Here is a 19,681-nt window from a genome sequence, read left to right on the forward strand (position 1 = left end):
AAAAATGATAATTTGTTTCTTTTACCGGGTTCCCTGAGGACAAAACACATACAAAGGTGAAAACATATGAGGAAAAGCACTACGGATCTAAAAATGCATCATAAACGAAAACATAAATGCAAAATTTAAAAAAGCAGTTTCCTTTCCCTTAAGGTTGTGCAGCCAGGCCAATTCTTTAAACTTTATTGTTCCCAGATGATATTTGTGTTGCAGCTAGGTGAACACATTGAGATATAAATAAAATACATAAAATATTCTACATGAAACATAATATGTTTAACATATCAATAACAACCATCCAAGCTCACATACAAATGTTGGCTATATCTCCAGAGAGCCAGAATCTGAATAATTGAGGAGATCCTGTTGAAGCGAGTTAACAGGTTTCAAAAACAGTGCAGAAATTAAAGTTAAACCGACACTGAGATCCCTCCGCCTGTAATTAACTCCCGGTGTGAGCCGAGCTGCTGCACCTGTCTCCACGCTGCTTCTCCCTCCGCGCGCGCCCGGCCGCATCATCTTCTCGCGCGCAGCGGAGTGGAGCATCAGCGTCTCTCCCCTCCAGCTCCAGCTGTATGTCTGCGAGGGCTGCTCAGCGCCGGTGGGGACATATCGTTACCGATGCTCTCCACCTAACGTGACAATTTCATACGACTGCTCGACACGCCGGCTGAAACAATGGGAGCGTTTGGAGTGGTGATGGGGATTTTACAGTACGCGGGACTTTACATTCAACTTAACGCAGCTCTCAACGACGGACACGGAGACGTGGATAATCACATCTCTGGAAATGGTGAGTTGGTCTCTGCTTGTGTTTGTTGGAGGTACCTTTGACTGGAAGATTTAATATCATTGCATTCAGTGTTGAGGTGGAGAGTCTGGGTGTGAACATTATTCTTGATTTGGTGGGAATTTTAATTCTTTCAGTTATAAGCCTCAGCTAGATTCAGCCTTATTTGTTGCCTATGATTAACTTAAATATGTATTGGTTTAGGGATTACATCTCTAAATTTCTCACTTTTATCATGTTTTATTGTGTCTACGCGTAAGTGATTGAATATGGTGCAACTTGATGATGCGTTGTGATCTCTCTGAATATGAAAGACCATTTTACATAACTCATTAAGAGGCTTCACAGACCACTTTCATACCCTACATTTAAATTCAGTATTACCTATTTGGGTTGACAAAATCAGGTGCAACATGAGTAGCTTTTCAAACCAGTGTAGCAGTTTCCTCATATTGTGAAACAGCACCTGCTGACCAAAGTGTCTGCCAGACTGTTGTATGTTTTGCATTTGGCATAATAAATGTCAGCACAAAATTAAGGGGGAATCCCTTGGTAATAGTGATACAGTATCAGAGGAAATTGAAGACTGGTCTAAGCTATAAAAACATCATTACAAATAAAAAAAATTTTAAAAACAGCTATGCAGTTAATGCTGTATCCTGTAATCTCTATGGAAATAATAAAAAAAAAATAATGCGTTTGGTGCATCTGTGTGAGTTGAGGAGGTTTTACCTGATGTGAAAATAAGCTTTGTGTTAGCTGAACTAATAAGCTTGGCATTATAGTTAATCAGAAAAATTTGAATACATTTTTTATCTAATTTTACTGTAACCGAGTTGAGCCTTTCCCCAAGGGCCAGCTTTACTTACTGTACGCCAAAACATCCCACCTGAAAGCTCTTTTATTCACTGAGTAGCCGCATCTGAGAGTTTGGGGCTTTGTTGACAGAAATTTTGGCAGAAATATTAATAATCCAGGGACGGATTTAAATCACCAACCTTTGAGGCGCTTACACTCTCGTCTGAATAGAATATTTTAATTTATTTACTTATTTTTGCCTTAGTGCAGTAGTTGATGGTAGAGACTGACAGATCGTAAACCTAAAGAGCAACATGGAACATAAGGCTCCATTCAAAACCAGACTGTCAAAATTTAAATTATACGATACATGTATATGGGCCTGAGACCACTTATCTACAACCAAGGAAAGCTTATCTCCGAGAACTGTATGTGAAATTATTGCAATGCAAATTAACCCAAATGTTCTGTATTTCTAAGACAAAACACAGCTCCTGTAGGCACCTGAAGGAGAGAGCGGATCTGTGATGTGCTTTTTCAGGAGGTGGATAGAGGCGTGAAGTGCCCTTTATTAAAGCAATATTTCCATATTTCATATGCTGCTGGCTGCCTCTTGTTGGAACAAAAGAACAGTGTGAGTTTGCAGTAGTTCTGCACTCCTCTTGGCTTGGTTCTTTACAGTATAGCACTTCTATTGACTTCAGTGGCTCACGTGTTTGCTGTCATCAGGCAGATTTATTGGTTGCTGATCTGTTAAGTCAAACTGCCAAGTAGTATATTTGTGTCATTCACCGCTTATGAATCTGAACATGAAAATAATGAGTACAATTGAAGAAAAATTGTATATTCTTTTAAAATGTTGGAGTCTACAGTGATGCAGTATAAATCTTTCGAGTATGCTCCTGATAGTGATGGACAATACAGTTTTATTCTTGTAGGTGACGCCATCCTTAAAAATGTCTTTGTTTGGAATAAGTTAAGTCAACTCGAAAATGACTTGAAGGATAATTTCTCTTCCTTTTATTTTCATACAGTGTCAAGTTTTCATGAACGTGTAATACCTCGTTTGATCATGAAATTATTTTATTTATTTGAGTGTTACTTTTTTAAACATAATTGGTACTTTGACCTCCAAGCAGTCTTAAATTTCTTGCATATCCAAACATAGATTTCCTGTTATCTAATTCGATTGTGCGACAACCACAACTACTACTGCTATCTGACCAGCTGTCCCTCGAGCCTACTCTGTTTAGCAAGTTAGCTTTCGCTCGATCACTATGATTGAGTGGACTGTGCAGTGGTTCCAAATGGATTGGACAGGTTAGAAAATCAATTAGTAGCATTTCTTCCACAGGGATTTAATTAAAAGCGGCTGTAATTGTTGTGTCCTCCTCCCCACTCTGTCTCAGACTGGCCATAAAGAAGAGATGCCTGAGGGTGTTTTACAAGAATGAAAAATTAGATTCAGAAAACAAAATAAAAGCATTTCATTTCCACTTTTGAGCAGATACAGCTTCAGAAAACAGAGTTGTGGTCTCCTTTGTGGTTAAGTATTCCTCAGGAGAATTTATTTTGTATTTATTAAAAAAAAAATGTAATCATGCTTTTTGATAAATTGCCCATGCGGAGTGGAGCGGAGCCCTCATGCAGAGCAGAGAGGCTGCATACACTGTTAGATTCAGCCCTGACTCATTTGTTTCAGATAAGTGCATGTGGCCCCTGTTCACCTGTTTCCACTCGAGCTGAAGTGTAGATCGAATCACCTATGACACAAAATCATGTGTTCTGTGTAAAGAAATAATGACCCTGTTAGACGGATAAAAAGCTTCACGTCATTGTTTGCATCGTTTCAGACTATCACCTGCCGCAGGTGCATGGAGGTCAAGTTTGAGCAGTGAATGTTCTTTGTCAATATGTGGTCTTTTGTGAGTTTTTGTCCTTGGAGAGAACCCAAAGTGATGATAATGGTGCCACACGTGGTTCTGTCAAATGCATTTCCAGCACAAGGCCTTGCAATGTTCGAGCTCTTTGGCAGCATTCATCCTGTTATCCATAGTGAGTGTACCACTTTCACAGTGTGGGGGCGTGTACCAATTCATTAGGCCTCCAAAGTGTCTGGGATCCTCTGCCAGTCCTCTGCTTGGTGTCCTCTTAATGAGGACGGCCAGCCCCGGCAGTTTGCATTGGCTTTCAATTTAATGGAGCTCTGACAGTGCAGGAGGGAGGGGAGGGGGGGCACAGATTGTACAGTCATGCTGTCACAGCAGAGGGTGCTGGCAAATGCACGGTAGGAAAGAGCGGGACAGTGAAAGAGTGGTTGCAACAAGGTACACCTCGAGCAGATACTGGAGACAGTTTAACGTGACCGACGTTTCTCTGGTGATGTAGAAATCTCTGGAGGTCCTTAAGTGTGAAGCAGGGATAGGTCAGGATTTCATAAATATTTATAATATTTGAATAGTCTTTAAAATATTTTTTTTAAAATTGAATAGTATGCACTAATCACATCCTTGTTTTTCCCTGTTTTTACTGGCACCTAGTTGTAATGTGATACTCCTGCCAGAAGGGGACAGTAATTTATCTAAAAGCTGTCTGGCAAGATCAATTAAACAACATGTGGAGAAAAAGAACACAGAGGGGGCGGTAATAGTCCCCTAAATGCCTCACATGGAAACTATTGCTTTATGCTATAATCAATAGTCAACAATCCTTTTATTGGGGATGTTGGCTTAGCAGCAGAGAATCCTCCAAATAGAGCTTATGCATGGTAAGGTTTAGTGTGGATGGAGCTTATGTCATAAAAATGTCATAAAAGTTTGGTTTAATTAAATAAAGAATGTTTTAATAGAGATGACTTGAGACCACACAATCTATTTATCCTGAGGTCTTGGTTGTATAAGCTCACCTAGACTCTCTTGAATTGAAATACTCTATATTAACATGGCATTTCGTTACATTAATATCATACTTCAGCTTCCAAAGCCGCTCCAACTGAAGTGAAACTGCATCAACTTAAATTCAGTTTCCAGTTTAGTTCTTTGTAACTCTGGACACATTATGCAGAACAGACGGCTCCTGCACTCGACTGTCCCGTCTCAAGGAAAACACAGACGGCATCACGTAAAGGCTCTCAAGGGCAGCATAGTCGAATAGAACATAATGTTGTCCTTCATCACCGGGGAGTCCAGATGGAGTACAGTGTGCCGTCTCCAAAATGCCTCAGAGCCATAGTATGTGTTGTCAACAACACGTGTAACTTCATGTTGCCACAACGAGAGGAAACGCAGAAATAGCCTTGGAGTCTCGCGTCCCAGGGGCTATGAAAAATTCACTCCACAGGCCTCCGGTCCTCGTGGCAACAGGCAGACAGCTGCTTGCTTGATTTACACTGTATGACGCTCCATTCTTATTTCATTATTTTTACCTTCCACCTTGAATTCAGGCTGAAGGTCTCGCGGCAAACAATTATTTCCCAGAGGAGACTACTGTCTGTTTCCTCACTGCTGATTCTCAACCAAATACAGCATTATTGACTTACTGGCATTTTTCAAGACTATTATTTTGTGTTTTTTCACATTTGGGTACAAGCCGTCACTTGTACAGGAACTGTGCTGTGTACAGAAATCTCTCGACACCGTAATTCAATAGTAGTAGTATCATAATATCTGACTCATCTGTGGCTGTGACCTCATCTGACTGCTAAATAATGTCTTCTTTTTAATGCCATTGAATGGAAATGTAGTCCTTGGGTACTTAAAACAAAATGCTGTCATCCCTGAAGGTCTTTCCGATATTCACTAACCCAACAGAACTTTCATTAGTTAGTTTTTGTGGATTAAAGTTTCGTAAGATGAAGATAAATATCTGCAGCAGGTCTCTTTATTGCTGCAGCTTCTTGTTGTTTCATCCTCCATTCCCTTGGGGCTTCCCTGATTATTAAACCCATTCATCAAATTAGCGAATACCTTCTCCCAGAAGGATTCTGTTCACAGGCTATTTACATTCACCTTGGTGGAAGTTGAGATGTTAAGATGGATTTTTATGTCTCTGTATTTCTTTTCAATTAATCATTTCTTCTCTTCAGATGTGACTCCGATGGAGGCATTGAGCTAATGAAGCTGAGTTTACCAGCTGTGTCCAACAGGCAGCACTTTTTCAGGTGAAAAATGTTTGCATTTAACTTAGAGAAGGATTTCTGCAATCCCTCCAGCTACCAAGGCTTCATTTGAAATGCTCCTCTGCAGGAACACACTGAGGCATAAAAGCTGCCCTGGAGACTGGGCTGCTACACGACCTTTGCCAAGTTGTTTCAATACTCAGAGTTAGCCTGCTGTGCATCTATACACAGTTTCGCTCTGTAAATTCTGAGCCTGAATAGACATTTAGAAGAGAGGTCTTTTAAAACTGTTTACTTTAGTTACTCAAAACCAGCACAATATCACTTACTCTGGTAAATCATAACATATTTACTTCTCAGCACTGTTGAATATAATATAATACACTTTTGGTCCATAAGATTCATTATGACCGTTTTATGCCCCCTTGTTCCCATCCCAGCCTCGTGAACACGATGGCTCATGAACACCTTGAGGGAATTTCTTCAAACTTGGCACAAACGCTTACTAGGTTCCAAGGCTGAACTAATTCAGGTCTTGAGTCTGGACAAACATGCATGTAAACTGCAACTTGACTGTTAGGCGAAGGCATACAAACATGAGGCGGTAATTCTAGTGTGTTTAAAATGAGTCAACCACAACACGTAACCAAAGCTAGTTACTTGGCTTCTCACATTTACCACTTGCACTCTAGTTTGGGCGACATCCTACAAACAAATGATACAGTACAATGCATGAAGTTGTTTAAAACATGTTTTACATGTCTCGGTAACACCAGGACTGTATTATTACATATTTATTGTAGAGACATTATTACCCAAATAATATCTTATTGCAACGTTTATCATGTGTGGGATTAGCTACTCACTAAACACAAAGGACTTTCTTTGCACCATTTCCCTCCTGCTTTACTGTCTGGTGCACTTCTTGTCTCCAACCTAGTATACTCCCACAAACGTGCTCTGGCGCTGCATATACTGAACTACTATAGCACTGTAAATGTCTATCACTGTATGACTTAGGATGGACCCAATAAATCCACTAACATTTGCTAAAAACTATTTTAAGTAATAATTTTGTTGTTTTAAGTGGAATCACTTTATATATTTGTGGTCTATTAGTAAGGATTTCCTTACCAATATTGGACTTGAGGGATAGTGTTAAGAGATGGACAAACATATTGTTGGTTTGGGTGTTTTCATGTCATATGTTGACAGTAAAATAAATATAGAATAACATAAGCTTCATCCTTTAAGGGTTTGACAGAGAAGAAACAGAAGGTTTCATGGGTGGTGACAAGCTTATACTGCCAGTCCCTTTCTCTCTAACACACACATGGACAAGGAAAGATACGGGTGTCACACTTGCTTCTCATCCATGCTAATGAGGCCTCTGTAATTTAGTCACCCTCAAACAGCTCAAGCTCCCTTTATAGCAGAGAAAGAGAGGATTGATGGATTGACCTCACACAGGCACTCAGGCTGGATTCATCACTTTCATTTTGACTGGGACCCGCAAAATATTTACCATCACCAGAAAAGACTGGTCCTCTTTTTGGCTTGAGCCATGTGTTTGTTTATATATTTATGTCCTCCACTGCATTGTTTTCTTTCATTATTTCCTCCCCGTTTCATTTTTAATGAGTCTTTGATGGATAGTGAGCAGCCGCCTCTGTTCTCATGGCCTCCCTTCTATCATTGCTCTGTGAGCAATATAGTGAAAAATGCCAAAGAGGACCTTTTTAAAAATGCATGTAATGTATTTACATCTTCAAAGAAGGGTCCTCTGCCTCTGCTTGAAGAAGGTCTGACTACTGTCTTTATGAAAATCTATACTTAGACAAGGCCGAGCCTTTGTTTGCCTGCTATATAGCATTATAAATGACACGGTCCTGTGTGCATAAGATTTCCCTCGAAGTCAATATTCACGTCACAAATACATGTTCATTCTTTTCTTACCCATGAAAATTTACCAGAGGAGTCAGCTCTTGTGTTGATTTAGCATTCTACTGAGGTTATTGTATTGATTTCCAGTGATGCTGCTGTGATTGAAGTCAGGAAACAGTTGGATTGCTACTGAGCCAGCTTTGATAGGGCCTGACGTTGGCACAGCACAAGCTAGCAGACTTTCTTTGTCAACTACAAGTTTCACAGGAAGGTTAATGCACAGTAAACTAAAAGGCAATTTGACAACTGTCAGATGAATATAGATCAGGATGGATGGATGGAGACTTTTGCATTAATAGGGCTGGTGTCAGACCTATAAAACAATTATGTTTTACTTAAAAACATTTTATTCCTTGTATCTCAAAGCCTGGGCGGGTTAGCAAAAAGTTCTTCCATTTTAAAAATGTATGGAGTACATTAGAGACACAAAGTCTGACATAAAGTTTCAGTAAATGGAGAAATTGGAGGAGACATTGCCAGTAATTTACTACACAGAGATAATGTGGGCTGTAATGCAGCATCTGGGATGATATGAGTTTTGAGTGTGCTTCCGTTTGAAACGTCGTTTATATTAGCATTCAGTACGAAATGTCATATCTTTTACTTTATGTAGAAACCTTTAACCACATGATGATGATGTGGCTGATTATTTCAGTTAGAAATCTAATTTGTCATTACGTGGACCTTTGGCTTCAACACACTGCAGCGTAAACAGCAATCTTGGGTGTCCAACTTGAAACTGTAATGATTGTACAGAGCTTTTGAGCTGTCGGGTTGAAGATGTGTATGAAGCTTTCACGATTTAGAATTTATAGCTTCTTTGAAGCAACATCCATATTTAAAGCCTCGTATACTGTTATGGCTGCAACTTTATGTTCTATCAGAATCTGATTTATCGGCTAAATTTCTTCAGTCTTCACTACATATATTGTGGCAGTCTGGACAGACATGGATGTAAACTACAAACTGACATACAACCACGAGGCGGTAATTCCAGTTGTTGCATTAAAATGTGTCATTTGCTTCCAACACCCAAGTTTTGTGGACTTCAATCTTTGCTATTATACATGTTTTCATTGTTCTACACATTGTCACCACAAACATCAAAAAGTTAATGTAAGTCAGTCGGGCAAATAATAATTTAAAAAAAACAACCAAGAGCATTTAAAAATATATATTTTTTCCTGTTTTCTGGCATTCTCGAAACCCTTTGTCACCACGTAGATATTTGCATTTGGAAATACCATATCTACAACCAACCATCTTTACCATTATAAATTAACTGTATGCATCTGTAGCATTTTTGCATCTCAAATGTTTTCTGATCTCTCTCTCTCTCTCTGTCTTCCCCTGCTTGTCACACTTTTACATCAAAGACTGCTAATGAGATTGTTTGCCTTTCACAAAGAAAAAGAAAAAATCAGTAAACTAAATTAATTATATGATGGATTCATAGAGCGTAAAAACAATTATATTTAATCTGTGTGATGAAAAGAAGAAGTAGCAGGCAGAGTTTGCAAGACTGACGATTTTTTTCATCGGCTTTCTTTAGGAGTTACTCACAAATTTATTTTAATTTGTCACTTTTCATCTTTCTGTCCTCCTCCTCCATCTAGTGAAGCAGTTCTTGCTTTGCCCTTTGATCTTTGAATTGCTGTGATTCCCTCGGTAACCGATGTGTGTAACGGTGTGTGTGTTAGAGAGAAAAAGCATGTGTGAAATGTTGCAGAGTGATACGTGTACAGGCTCCTCTGCTTGCTATTTTCCGCCTCCACCTCCTCCATTATTTTCTTATAACGGAACAACTTGTGTATCATGGCTTATGTAAAACACGCACCGGAAACACACACCAGTGCTATTATGGTCAATCAATGACAGAAAAATAATGTGCTACACTTTTTAACATCCATTTCAAACCAACACAGAGCTACACAACGTGATATCCAACGTGCTGAATTCAAGCCACAAGACACCACACAGTGAGACACTCAATCCTCCCAGGAGGCCGAGCACCTGGCAGAGGCGGTGGGCTACGCTTCAGGAGGTGTAGTGGGCTACTCTGAGAGCGCTGGAAAAATCTCTTTATAGCAGACACCAGAGAGCCAACAGACACAGACTGCCCACTCAGCAAGAGAGGCAGAGAGAGGGGGGAAAGTGAGGATGGGAACTGAATTAAAGGAGGAAGGAAAGTGAGAGTTGAGAAGAGATGGAAGGAGCCTGTAATAGGTAGAAAGTTAGAATGAAAGGGCAATAAAAGAGGGCGAGAGAAGAGTAAACACGCAGTGTGTTTTCAACAAGAGGAAGAGATTTGTGGGAGATGTCAGTGAGCTGGCGGGAGAGACAGCAAGACAGAGAAAGAGCTAAGAGAGGATTTAAACAAGAGAAAGAAAGAGGTGGAAAATTGAGAAAAATCTTGCGTTTGCAGAATCAGGGTCTTATTGGCTGGCTGAAGAAATGGGAAAAGTGCAGGAATTACCTTACAGCTATAAGCCTGTCCTGTAGCTTTGGACTCCCGGGTGTATATGAGGACTCCCTGCGCAGTCTCTCTCCTTGATTTGACTTTGGCTTCACACACTGTGGTTTTAAATGGCTGCGGAGGCTAAGATAGCCTCATTAATTCTGATTTATTCTCTACTTTGGTTTTTCATCATATAAAAGGATTGTCATGTATATTTGAAAAGGCATCAAGGGTTGATTTTTAAAAGTCATATGCAAACAAAATATAATGAAATCCGTATTATTATTCTTTTATAGAACGCAGCAGCCAAATATATTTCCTTACAGATTATAAATTTAAGAAAAGCACCTTTTTTACCACTTTAAAAGTGAATGTTTTATATATTTACTTGCCAACTGACTACAACAGAAAGCTAAGCGTTCACTACGTCTCCTTAGTTATGAAACTTGTTTAGGTCTGCTAGGGTGTTTTCACACCAGTGCTTTTTAAACTGGTTGAATTGGATGGAGTTTTGCCTGGTATATTGGCCAGATAATTGCCAAGGCAATGCCAATTAGCTGTTAGGGTTAACCTAACCTGCCAGTGCTTCATGTGAAATTATCTTGTCGTGTTTTCTCAGAAATATGCAAAAGTCCAGAACACAGGACCTTCTTCTTGTGTTTCCTTTTTGCTTGGACCACAGACACATCTAATCAATAAGCAGAGAGGACGTTCTCATGTGGTTTGTTGTGATGGATTTTGGTTTGCTTGTTTTTTTTTCTGTGTGAAAAGACGAGGGGAAAACGAGTTCACAAACTCCTCAAAACCAGAGTATTGGTGTGAAAACAATCAAGAAGTTCTCTTGACATTACAATGATAACCACTCAGAATTTGGTCATTTTTAAAACAGCGGGTTCTTGATATCAAACAGAAATCATGCTGCTCATTTCCAGCTGTTACTCTTCCATATTGCCAGCTGAAATAACAGGAGATGATAGCAGATATTATTAGCTGTGGCTAGCTATTTAATTAAGCCAACATTAGCTTAATGAGCTGGTTGAAAGTCCTGCTGACTTTTTGTAATGACTCCAACTGAGTTGTTTAAAATAGAAAATACTGCAAAATGGGTTCTAAATATGTCCTTAATTAAGGACTTGACAGTATATTGATATTATATAAATATCATGACGTGACCAGATAGCGTCTTAGATTTTGGATATCGTAGTATCATGATATGGCATTAGTCTTTTTTTTTCCGGTTTTAAAGGCTGTATTACAGTTAATTGTTTTCATTCTATGAACTTGCTGTTCTATTGTTTGCCTTCACCCACTTAGTAATGAGTTACTGATGATTACCAAGATCTCATTTGTGTTGATATTTTGAGACAGCACCAATAATCATCCCTACAATATTGTCACAATATAGATATCAAATATCAAATATTGTGATATTTGATTTTGTCTGCCCTCATTCAAACCGCCTCTAAATGGGGAGAAAGCTGAAGATTGTTGACCAAACTGTGTTACATCAGACCTGTGATTGGACAGTTAGCCAACAGTAGTTTATAATGGAATAATTCCATACTTCTTAATTAATCAACTACTCGCGTAGTAAGCTAATCATTTATATTTTCAAAAAATTTTTCAATATTATCCTTTTTTGTGCTCACTAGTTTTGTGTGTCACACAAACATCTTTTTTGTCTGCAGCTGACAGTTAAAAGTGACAGACTGCTGCGCTCTGTCGCGAGCTGTTGATACTGTATCTTGAGGACAAAAAAAACACGAGAACCTGCACTGACTACTAAGAAAACTCTAAGATGATTGAAATGCCACCCTCTGTTGTTTTGCTCATATATTTAATGCACAGGGAAGTTATCTGCCTCTGTGCTTCAGCTCTGGCACCATAAGATATTATTACTAGACATTATTATAAGTTTTGTCAGAACCTCTGTGCTCTTCATCGGGTATCCGAAAGGAAGCGCGTCACTCCTGAATAATGAGATTTATACTCTAAAGTTAATGCTGTTAGAGAGAAGAATTCTTGGCATGAAACCATTAAGAAAATGTATTTTCTCAGAAATATGTTCCAATACACAAAAGTATCAAATCCGCAGTTGATGACAATCTTTCTCCCTTCAGGAGGTTTTTCAGTTTCAATTCTTTGTCCCATTTGAGTGAAAGGAATCTGTGGTTAATTGAGAATTATGTATCTTCTCTGTCATTAAATGTTGAATTAATCGTAGACTATTAATCTTAATAGTCAAGACATAATTGGCTGCTTCAGACACAAGCTGTGTTGATACTCCTAAAACAGCTGCTACTGTGAGCTGGCGTGATTTCTCAAAGGTCATAGGTCGCGTCACATTTCAGTTTCCTGGATCCCTTCACTTTATAATAATCACAAGAACTTTTCCTCAGATGCTATTTCTGGAGCTTTTGAACTTGCGCTGTTAAGATTGGATTGCCTTGTTATCCTGGCAGATTTTCCTGCCATTAAGAAAAACGTGCATCGGCAGATGAAAGAGAATCATTCCACCAGCTGTGATTACAGTTTTCAGCGGCATCGAAGGAATAGTCAGCACTGCAGGAAACCATCCCAGAAGATGCATCCCACTGTGCAAAATCAGGAGAAATCACTGCAGGAGTGTTTACAGTTTTCGTCTCCTTTTGCTGTACACAGAGCTGCACAGAAAACATTTCCAGGAAAACATCTGTTTGTCTGCTGTAATGTCCAGCTTTCTGCCTGTGTCCTTCTGCTTTTCATTCTCATTATCCAGTGTATCCTAAGAAATTATCATGTCTATAAAATTCTCTTTTCCCATTTATTTCTCTGAGGCTTTCAATGTTCACATTAAAGGAGGCTTGTAAAATGTCTCTACTGTTTAGATAATTCAGCCTGATTGAATGTAGTAATTAAGCCGTTAGCTTCGTCTCAGTCTTCATTAGCAGACAGAGCTTGCTGCTGTCCAGTGGATCTTAAATTAAGATTCCTCAAAGCATCTGTTGTGTTGTTACGTACTGTATCTGCAGGCCCTGAGCTACATGTGAAGCCTCATAAACCAGGGAGAACATTTGTTCTCTGCCCTTTTATCTAGCAGCATCTTTAGTAAAGATTCATATTTTAAGGTGAAGATGGAGAGGCAGATTTGAGATTAACTGAATTGTATCCTCATCTCACCTTTTTTTTTTCAGTCTCAGGAGTTATACTCAAGTGGCTTGAGGTTTTGTTTTTTCCTGCCTGCCTGTGATGTTTTCATGACACGCTCAGCAATTTAACAGGCTATGTAATCAGTGAAAATAATCCAAGGCGAAAACTCAAAATGTTGTTTTGGGTCTATAATTTCGCTTGCTTGTTTGTCTCATCTGAAGAATTTAACTTGTATAAGTCTTTGCAATGCTGCTTGTTTCTTTCAATAGATGTCTCAGAAGCCTGTCAGGGATGCGAAGTGAATGCACTCATATGTAGCTCTTTGGTCTGTCAGTGTAATTGCAGTTTGCATCAGAGCATACGACATGACCACTCTGTGGAAGAGCCTGCGAGTGCTTCGTGTTCATGGCCGTAGTTAAAGGAGAAGGCAGTATAAAGGAATTCACCAGGGGCCCTTCAACAAAGTTATCTGTGGCTGTGTGAGACACAATACCACATTATTATCATTTATTTTGCAATATGTTTGGTATTGAGATAAGACATCTAACGCTGTGAGGCACAGATGTCCTATCTAATACATCAGTGCTGTGAGAAAGCCTTTTTTTGTAAAGCTTACAATGCTATTTTTTTGGCCACAGAAGGGTTATGAAGATATTATTTATTTAGTTGACCTCTGTGGTCCAATTGGTTTGCCATGAAATTTGGTTCAGATATGCATGCTTCCCTGAATAAATGCGATAACTGTAGTGACCCAACAAAACTGAGATGTTCAATATTGTCAAACCTGCAGAACCTCAGCATGTTAGCATGTTAGCTCCACGGTGCATCCTCACAGAGCCGCTTGCATCCATGTCGACTCCGGTTGGTGACACTGTGTCAAACAGGTGGCAATTTGTTGTTATTGATTCGTGACCCCATAGTTAGTGCTGCTGGTTTTTTAGATTGAAAAGCGTCTCAAATAGTGTGTCCTCCACAGAAGAGTTTAGTTGTATGGACTGTTCATGGTGTGCAAATGCAGATATTAGCAATGTTTAAATATAATTTTAAAAACAGTAAATATGTTTGACTGCATGGTACATATGATCCATTAAGTAATTAGGAGAAAAGGGTGCTTTACAGCATCAAAAAGGATATTAATAATAAGACAGGTTGGATCATAAAGATCAGCCAAGTTCTCTGAATATAAACATACAAGCTGCAGTGGACTGCTGTCTGCACTTTTATATCATACTCTGTCTGTGCACGTTTCCATATGTCTTTCATCTATTTATTAACAGTTCTTTCTAAAAAAAAAAAAAAAAAAAAAAAAAAAAGGTCCAATATCCTTCGTATCACTGTGTGCGTCTTCAGCTCTTTCAGCTCTCCTCCCTGCCTCTCCTATCAGTCTCCTCACTTTTCCATTTCTGTCTCAGCTCTTTCTTTTCAACACACTCGCCTCAGTTCCCTTCCCCTCTGCCCTTGTCTCCCTTTCCCTCTCTTCCCTCTTCCTTTACCTTTCTTGGCCCCTGAAAGGCTGCGTCTCTACAGTATGTCTCCTCCTGACAAATGAGGCCACAGCCCGGCCGCCAGCAGCAGTGCATCAAGGGCACGACTCCTGAGGGCCCAGTCAGTCCAATGACACTAAAACCCTCTCTCCTGCTCCTCTATTTTCAGCCTTTTCTCTCAGCTTCCTGTTCATCCTGGGATCATCTTCGCACAAGGCACAGTGAATGCCAATTGCAAATATGCTGACTGACTACTGTCTTGGGTTTTTTTTTCTGAAAGAGGAATAGTTTGTTGATGAGATTTAATTGTTACCTGATAGAACAGATGGCTTATTATGTTCTTATCCCACTTCAAGTACGACAGTGGGATCTCCTGGACTTTTGACAGTTTTACTAAAGAATTTGCTTTGACGTGTCACATTTCCTGTCTCATCTCTCTCATCAAACCTGTCTTATAGCTGTAGGCAGCTGTTTCCAGCTGTCAACTACTGATAAACCCATTGAACACTCCTGCCCAAGCCCAAACAGCAGAGAGATAGAGTTAGCAACTAGCTGGTGGATACAGTGGAGCACTTGGCGGCTCACGAGCCAGACTGTTTCCACAGGTGTTGGTGGAGACCTTTTAAAATCTCTAAACTCTTTAAAATCCTTCATAGCAGTTGTCATGTTTGTGTCTCAGTATTTCTCTTTTGCTGAAGTGTGATGTCGTGATGTCACCGGTGGTATTTTGGTCACTGAACTCTCTGAGAAATAGAAATCTCAAGGATTTTCGTTTCTGTCATTTATGGGGAAGTCATTGTTTCTTTTTTCTTTTGTTTCTTTCTGTTACAGCTCTCTTTACAGAGGTCCCACACGACATCACGACGCACAGCGGTGAGGATGTAGAGATGGCCTGCTCCTTCCGAGGGGCCGGCTCTCTCTCCTACTCACTGGAGATCCAGTGGTGGTACATCAAGGACCACAGAGACTGGCAAGAGAAGCCTGGCCATTTCACTAATGATGTAAGCTTCAAGGGGAACGTTAATCTTGTTCTGGTTTAAATGTATACGTGCAGTGTTTTATTGTCCAAGGAAGTGCACACTTCTGAGATCTTTTGTATTCCCGGCTTGGATTTGTGACCATTTTAGATTCTCAGTTCTGCTTTTAGATGATATAACTAATGAATTGATCAAAAACTAATTCCTCAAGAATAGCTTCAAATTTACCTTCAAAACTTTCCAATGTTTAACCAAATGCAGCTCTGCTTGACATCATCATTTTATAATTTCAGAGAACTTTAGTTTACTTATAAAATTTCAAATTAATAACATACTTCATTGAGGAAAACATTGTTTTTTTCCCAGAAAACCTGTAACTCAGTTTGAGTGCCATTACATTGTGACAATAAGCCAAATAAACCCAGTATATTGATGTCCGTTTACTTATTGTAACATTCAGCCAATACTGCCACCATGAGGACAACGTGGATATTACAACATTAATTTCCCAAAAAACTGAATTACCTCCAGGTTCCATACAATAACAATTGGAAAACATGTTTTATTATTTTTATTCCAGCAATGTTAATTTATTTTGAATTGTTAATAGTTGAGTGATTATTTGAAAATGAATTACTCACTGTATATAATCCTGGGTTGCTGACTACCTTTGGTATTCATGTAGGGTCAGGAGTAAGTATGAAACAAATATTGTAATAATATGAGCTTTCACATACATATTAGTTTCACCATCCATTTAATAATCCGTGTTTGGGTGGTGTTAAAGGACGATTGTAGGGGTGTCTGACAAGAAACTGGTTGGGAATCACAGCATCTGTGTGGGCTACTGTATGATGACTAGAGCTGCAGTGGTATACATAACTATTAACTATTTTTTATTTCCATGTTATACTAATATCCTCCTGAGACTACAGTTACATTGCTGTATATTAGACATAAGAAATATCACAAGATCACTGATATTATCTTGATCTTTTCAGTAATTTTTGAGAGTGTACACATTTTTTCAAAACCTTTTGCACTGAGCAGAAAACAAAACATGGTACAAGCCAAATGTTTAACCTAAAAAAAGACTCCCTCGTCTCCCAAGCAACTGCCAAACTTTAACATTTTCTTATGCGAACAGAGAAGTCATTAATATGCATTTCCCAAGTATCATGTAGTTCAGAGTAAAAAAAACAACAACCCTAGAAAACAAAATGGAATACATTTTCTATGTCAGTGAGTTCATAGTGCTTGAAAGCAGCAGGTGTTTTCTCCATTTTGAATATAGACTTTTTCCATTTTTATGATTAATTTTTGTGGACAGAACTGAACCTAAAGCTTACTGTACTGTATATCAGTCAAATGGAAATGCAATATTAGCCATTGAAGAAATCCACTGGCATGGTAATGAGTAATTGCTGATTAGCATTTGCCAGCAGGGGGAACAGGTAGACTCTCTCCCATCATGGGGGAACTCAGGCTCCCCTGTTGTGCCTCGAGACACTATAATTGGCACTGAGAAAGAAATAGATTTTCAAAATCTCTTTGTGCTCCATGCATAATTCATAAATATGCCCAAAAGAATACCTCTGTGCCTCTGCATACCCAATCACACACACTCTCCTGCTCAGAGGATGCTGTGGAGTGTGTGCTTGTACACACACACACATTTAAACATGCATGCACACACTCAACTACAAGAGAAAGCGGTAACTACAACAAATAAGCAGTCCAAAAAGGGACTCCTGTGTTAGAAAAGCTTCTAAAAACATGAGACATGTCTCTCCAGTGAGATGTTGCCAGCATTAGCAATGAGATGTTTCCTGAAAAGAGCTGCCTCAATGAGCTCTCTGCTGCCAACGCTTCATCCATGTTTCTGTGCAGGTTCTACCGCTGGAGGAGACGTCCAGAGAGGCCACCAAAATTAGTGTGAGTTTGATGAAGCTTGCTGATTTTTTTTTCCATTATTTTTATTCTCATGCATATTAAAGAAATAAAATCTTTGGAAGATTTATTTCAAATTCATGGATTCATTCATGGAGTGTTTCATTATCTCTTAACGACAGTGGATTTCAGAAAAAAGTTGAGAATGTAGTTGAGAAGGATATAGTGTTAAGATGTTTACACACTAGAGGCCCGGTGACTATATGAAACGAGCATGCGAAACCCTCACTGGTGAATATTTTGCATCAAAACTATTCAATGCAAATTTGCAACAGTGGTTGAAAAACTGGTTCAAATAGATTCGTGCCAGGTCAGAAAAAATTTAGTCAACATGGCAGAACTATCTGCTTTAAAAACTTCAATACTGTTGTAAACAGCAACAAGTTAAATTGTTGCTTTAGAACACTTAAAAAAATTAATTATAATTAATTCCACCAACAGTTTCTAAAGGCCTTTAAAATACTATTGTACTGGCAATAAATAAGAATGAATTGTCTTTTTTCCTCATTAGGTGGTAAAAGTGGCCGGTAGCAACATCTCCCACAAACTCCGCCTCTCCAGCGTCAAACCGTCAGACGAGGGCACGTACGAGTGTCGCGTCATCGACTACAGCAGTACGGTGGTGCAGCGCCACCACGTTCGGGCCTACCTCCAGGTGGAGCCTGTGAGGCGGGGTCAGGAGTCAGACTATGTCCGGCTGCAGGAGCCAGGACACCGGTCACAGGGGAACCACCCGCATTCCCCCCACCAGACAGAAGGCAGGGAACTGAGGAAGAGATCAGCTGGCAGCACCACTGACTGCGATGAGAGCTGTGTGCTTTAGGGCGGGCGACGCGCCCGTCCGTCTGCATGTTCACGACTTATTCCCGTTAAGAGGGACGGTCACCGGAGCGCTAATCAACACACAGCTGAATCCAGACTGCACTCTTTGTGTCTCATGGTTTGTTATCTTTAATATTGCTGTTTGGACGCCCAAAAGAAGGGACAGTTTTACTGACGCTAAATCTGATTGTGTTCTTTGTGTTGCTTTGTTCTTTGTCTCTGTGCTTTTTCCTATTGCATTACATTTATGTTCATGTTACAGTAAGTCTAATAACAAAGAAGGATTTTTTTTGTTGTTGTTGTTGTTATTTATGGATATCAAAAGTAGTAAAACGAAGCAAAGCTGAGATTCACTGATACACAGGATTTAGCCTTTCCTTTGTAATGTGCCATCTCTATTGTCTTTTACCAAAACATCCACAAAAAGCTGCAGTATTTCATTGTAAATGCCTCCTAAGGAAGAAAGAATTAAGCTTTTTTTTTTCATTTATCTGAAAACTTTTGAAGCACATTGATTTCAATTATGTAATCTTCATTTTAACGGGCTGTATTTAGCTTTTTAAATCACGACTACAACAATGCCTGTCACAATGCAAATGTATGCCTTCCTCACTTCAAGATAATATATAAATTATTGTGTATATTCACTTTTTTCCACTGTGGACTTTTACTGTCACCACTAACATAAAGTCACTCAGTGCTACTTAACCAAACGATACAACCACAACTACTATGTTAATCACTCCAAATGTTTGCCATTACTTTCTCAGTGTCACCTTCTGTCTAAAACTTTTATGGAGCATCTCGTTTTCATTCCTTGATTGTATTTGTTCTTAGTGCTGCTGTTCAGTATTTGTTCTGTTAAATACATTCATTTGAAACAACTTTGGTCTTTTTTTTTTTCAGTCATTCTGCTGCCCTGCTACGGGCTTTATTAGAATAAGGTTTCAATGAAGCTGCATACATTTAAATAAGAAAGCATGAGCCTCAAGATTCAGTGTTGCTCTGACATGTTTGTGACTCACTGTGACTTCAAGCATCTCTCAGGTGTTTACTGACAGGTTTGATAATATCACAATACATAATTTCATCTGTAAAAATATACATTTGTCACATGTACATGTTAAAAGAGGACACAAAGATTTAACAACATAATAGACTTTTAATTGTACCTACATTTGTTAATTTGATCGATGTTAATTTAATGTTTTA

The 19,681-nt window shown here is 39.1% G+C and overlaps 1 protein-coding gene across 1 annotated transcript; it reads left to right on the plus strand.

Annotated features, from left to right (window-relative positions):
• Positions 1-534: 534 nt before the first annotated feature.
• On the plus strand, positions 535-19,353 carry LOC138199363 (V-set and transmembrane domain-containing protein 2-like protein). The gene is made up of 4 exons (XM_069151410.1): positions 535-793; positions 15,552-15,721; positions 17,588-17,632; positions 18,159-19,353. The coding sequence occupies exons 1-4, from the start codon at positions 679-681 to the stop codon at positions 18,468-18,470; spliced, it is 642 nt and encodes a 213-aa protein (XP_069007511.1). The 5' UTR covers positions 535-678; the 3' UTR covers positions 18,471-19,353.
• The last annotated feature ends 328 nt before the right edge of the window (positions 19,354-19,681 follow it).

The sequence above is a fragment of the Embiotoca jacksoni genome, unplaced genomic scaffold, assembly GCF_022577435.1.
Source record: "Embiotoca jacksoni isolate LCO1_2020_lvr unplaced genomic scaffold, fEmbJac1.0.p SCAF_1, whole genome shotgun sequence".
NCBI lineage: Eukaryota > Metazoa > Chordata > Actinopteri > Embiotocidae > Embiotoca > Embiotoca jacksoni.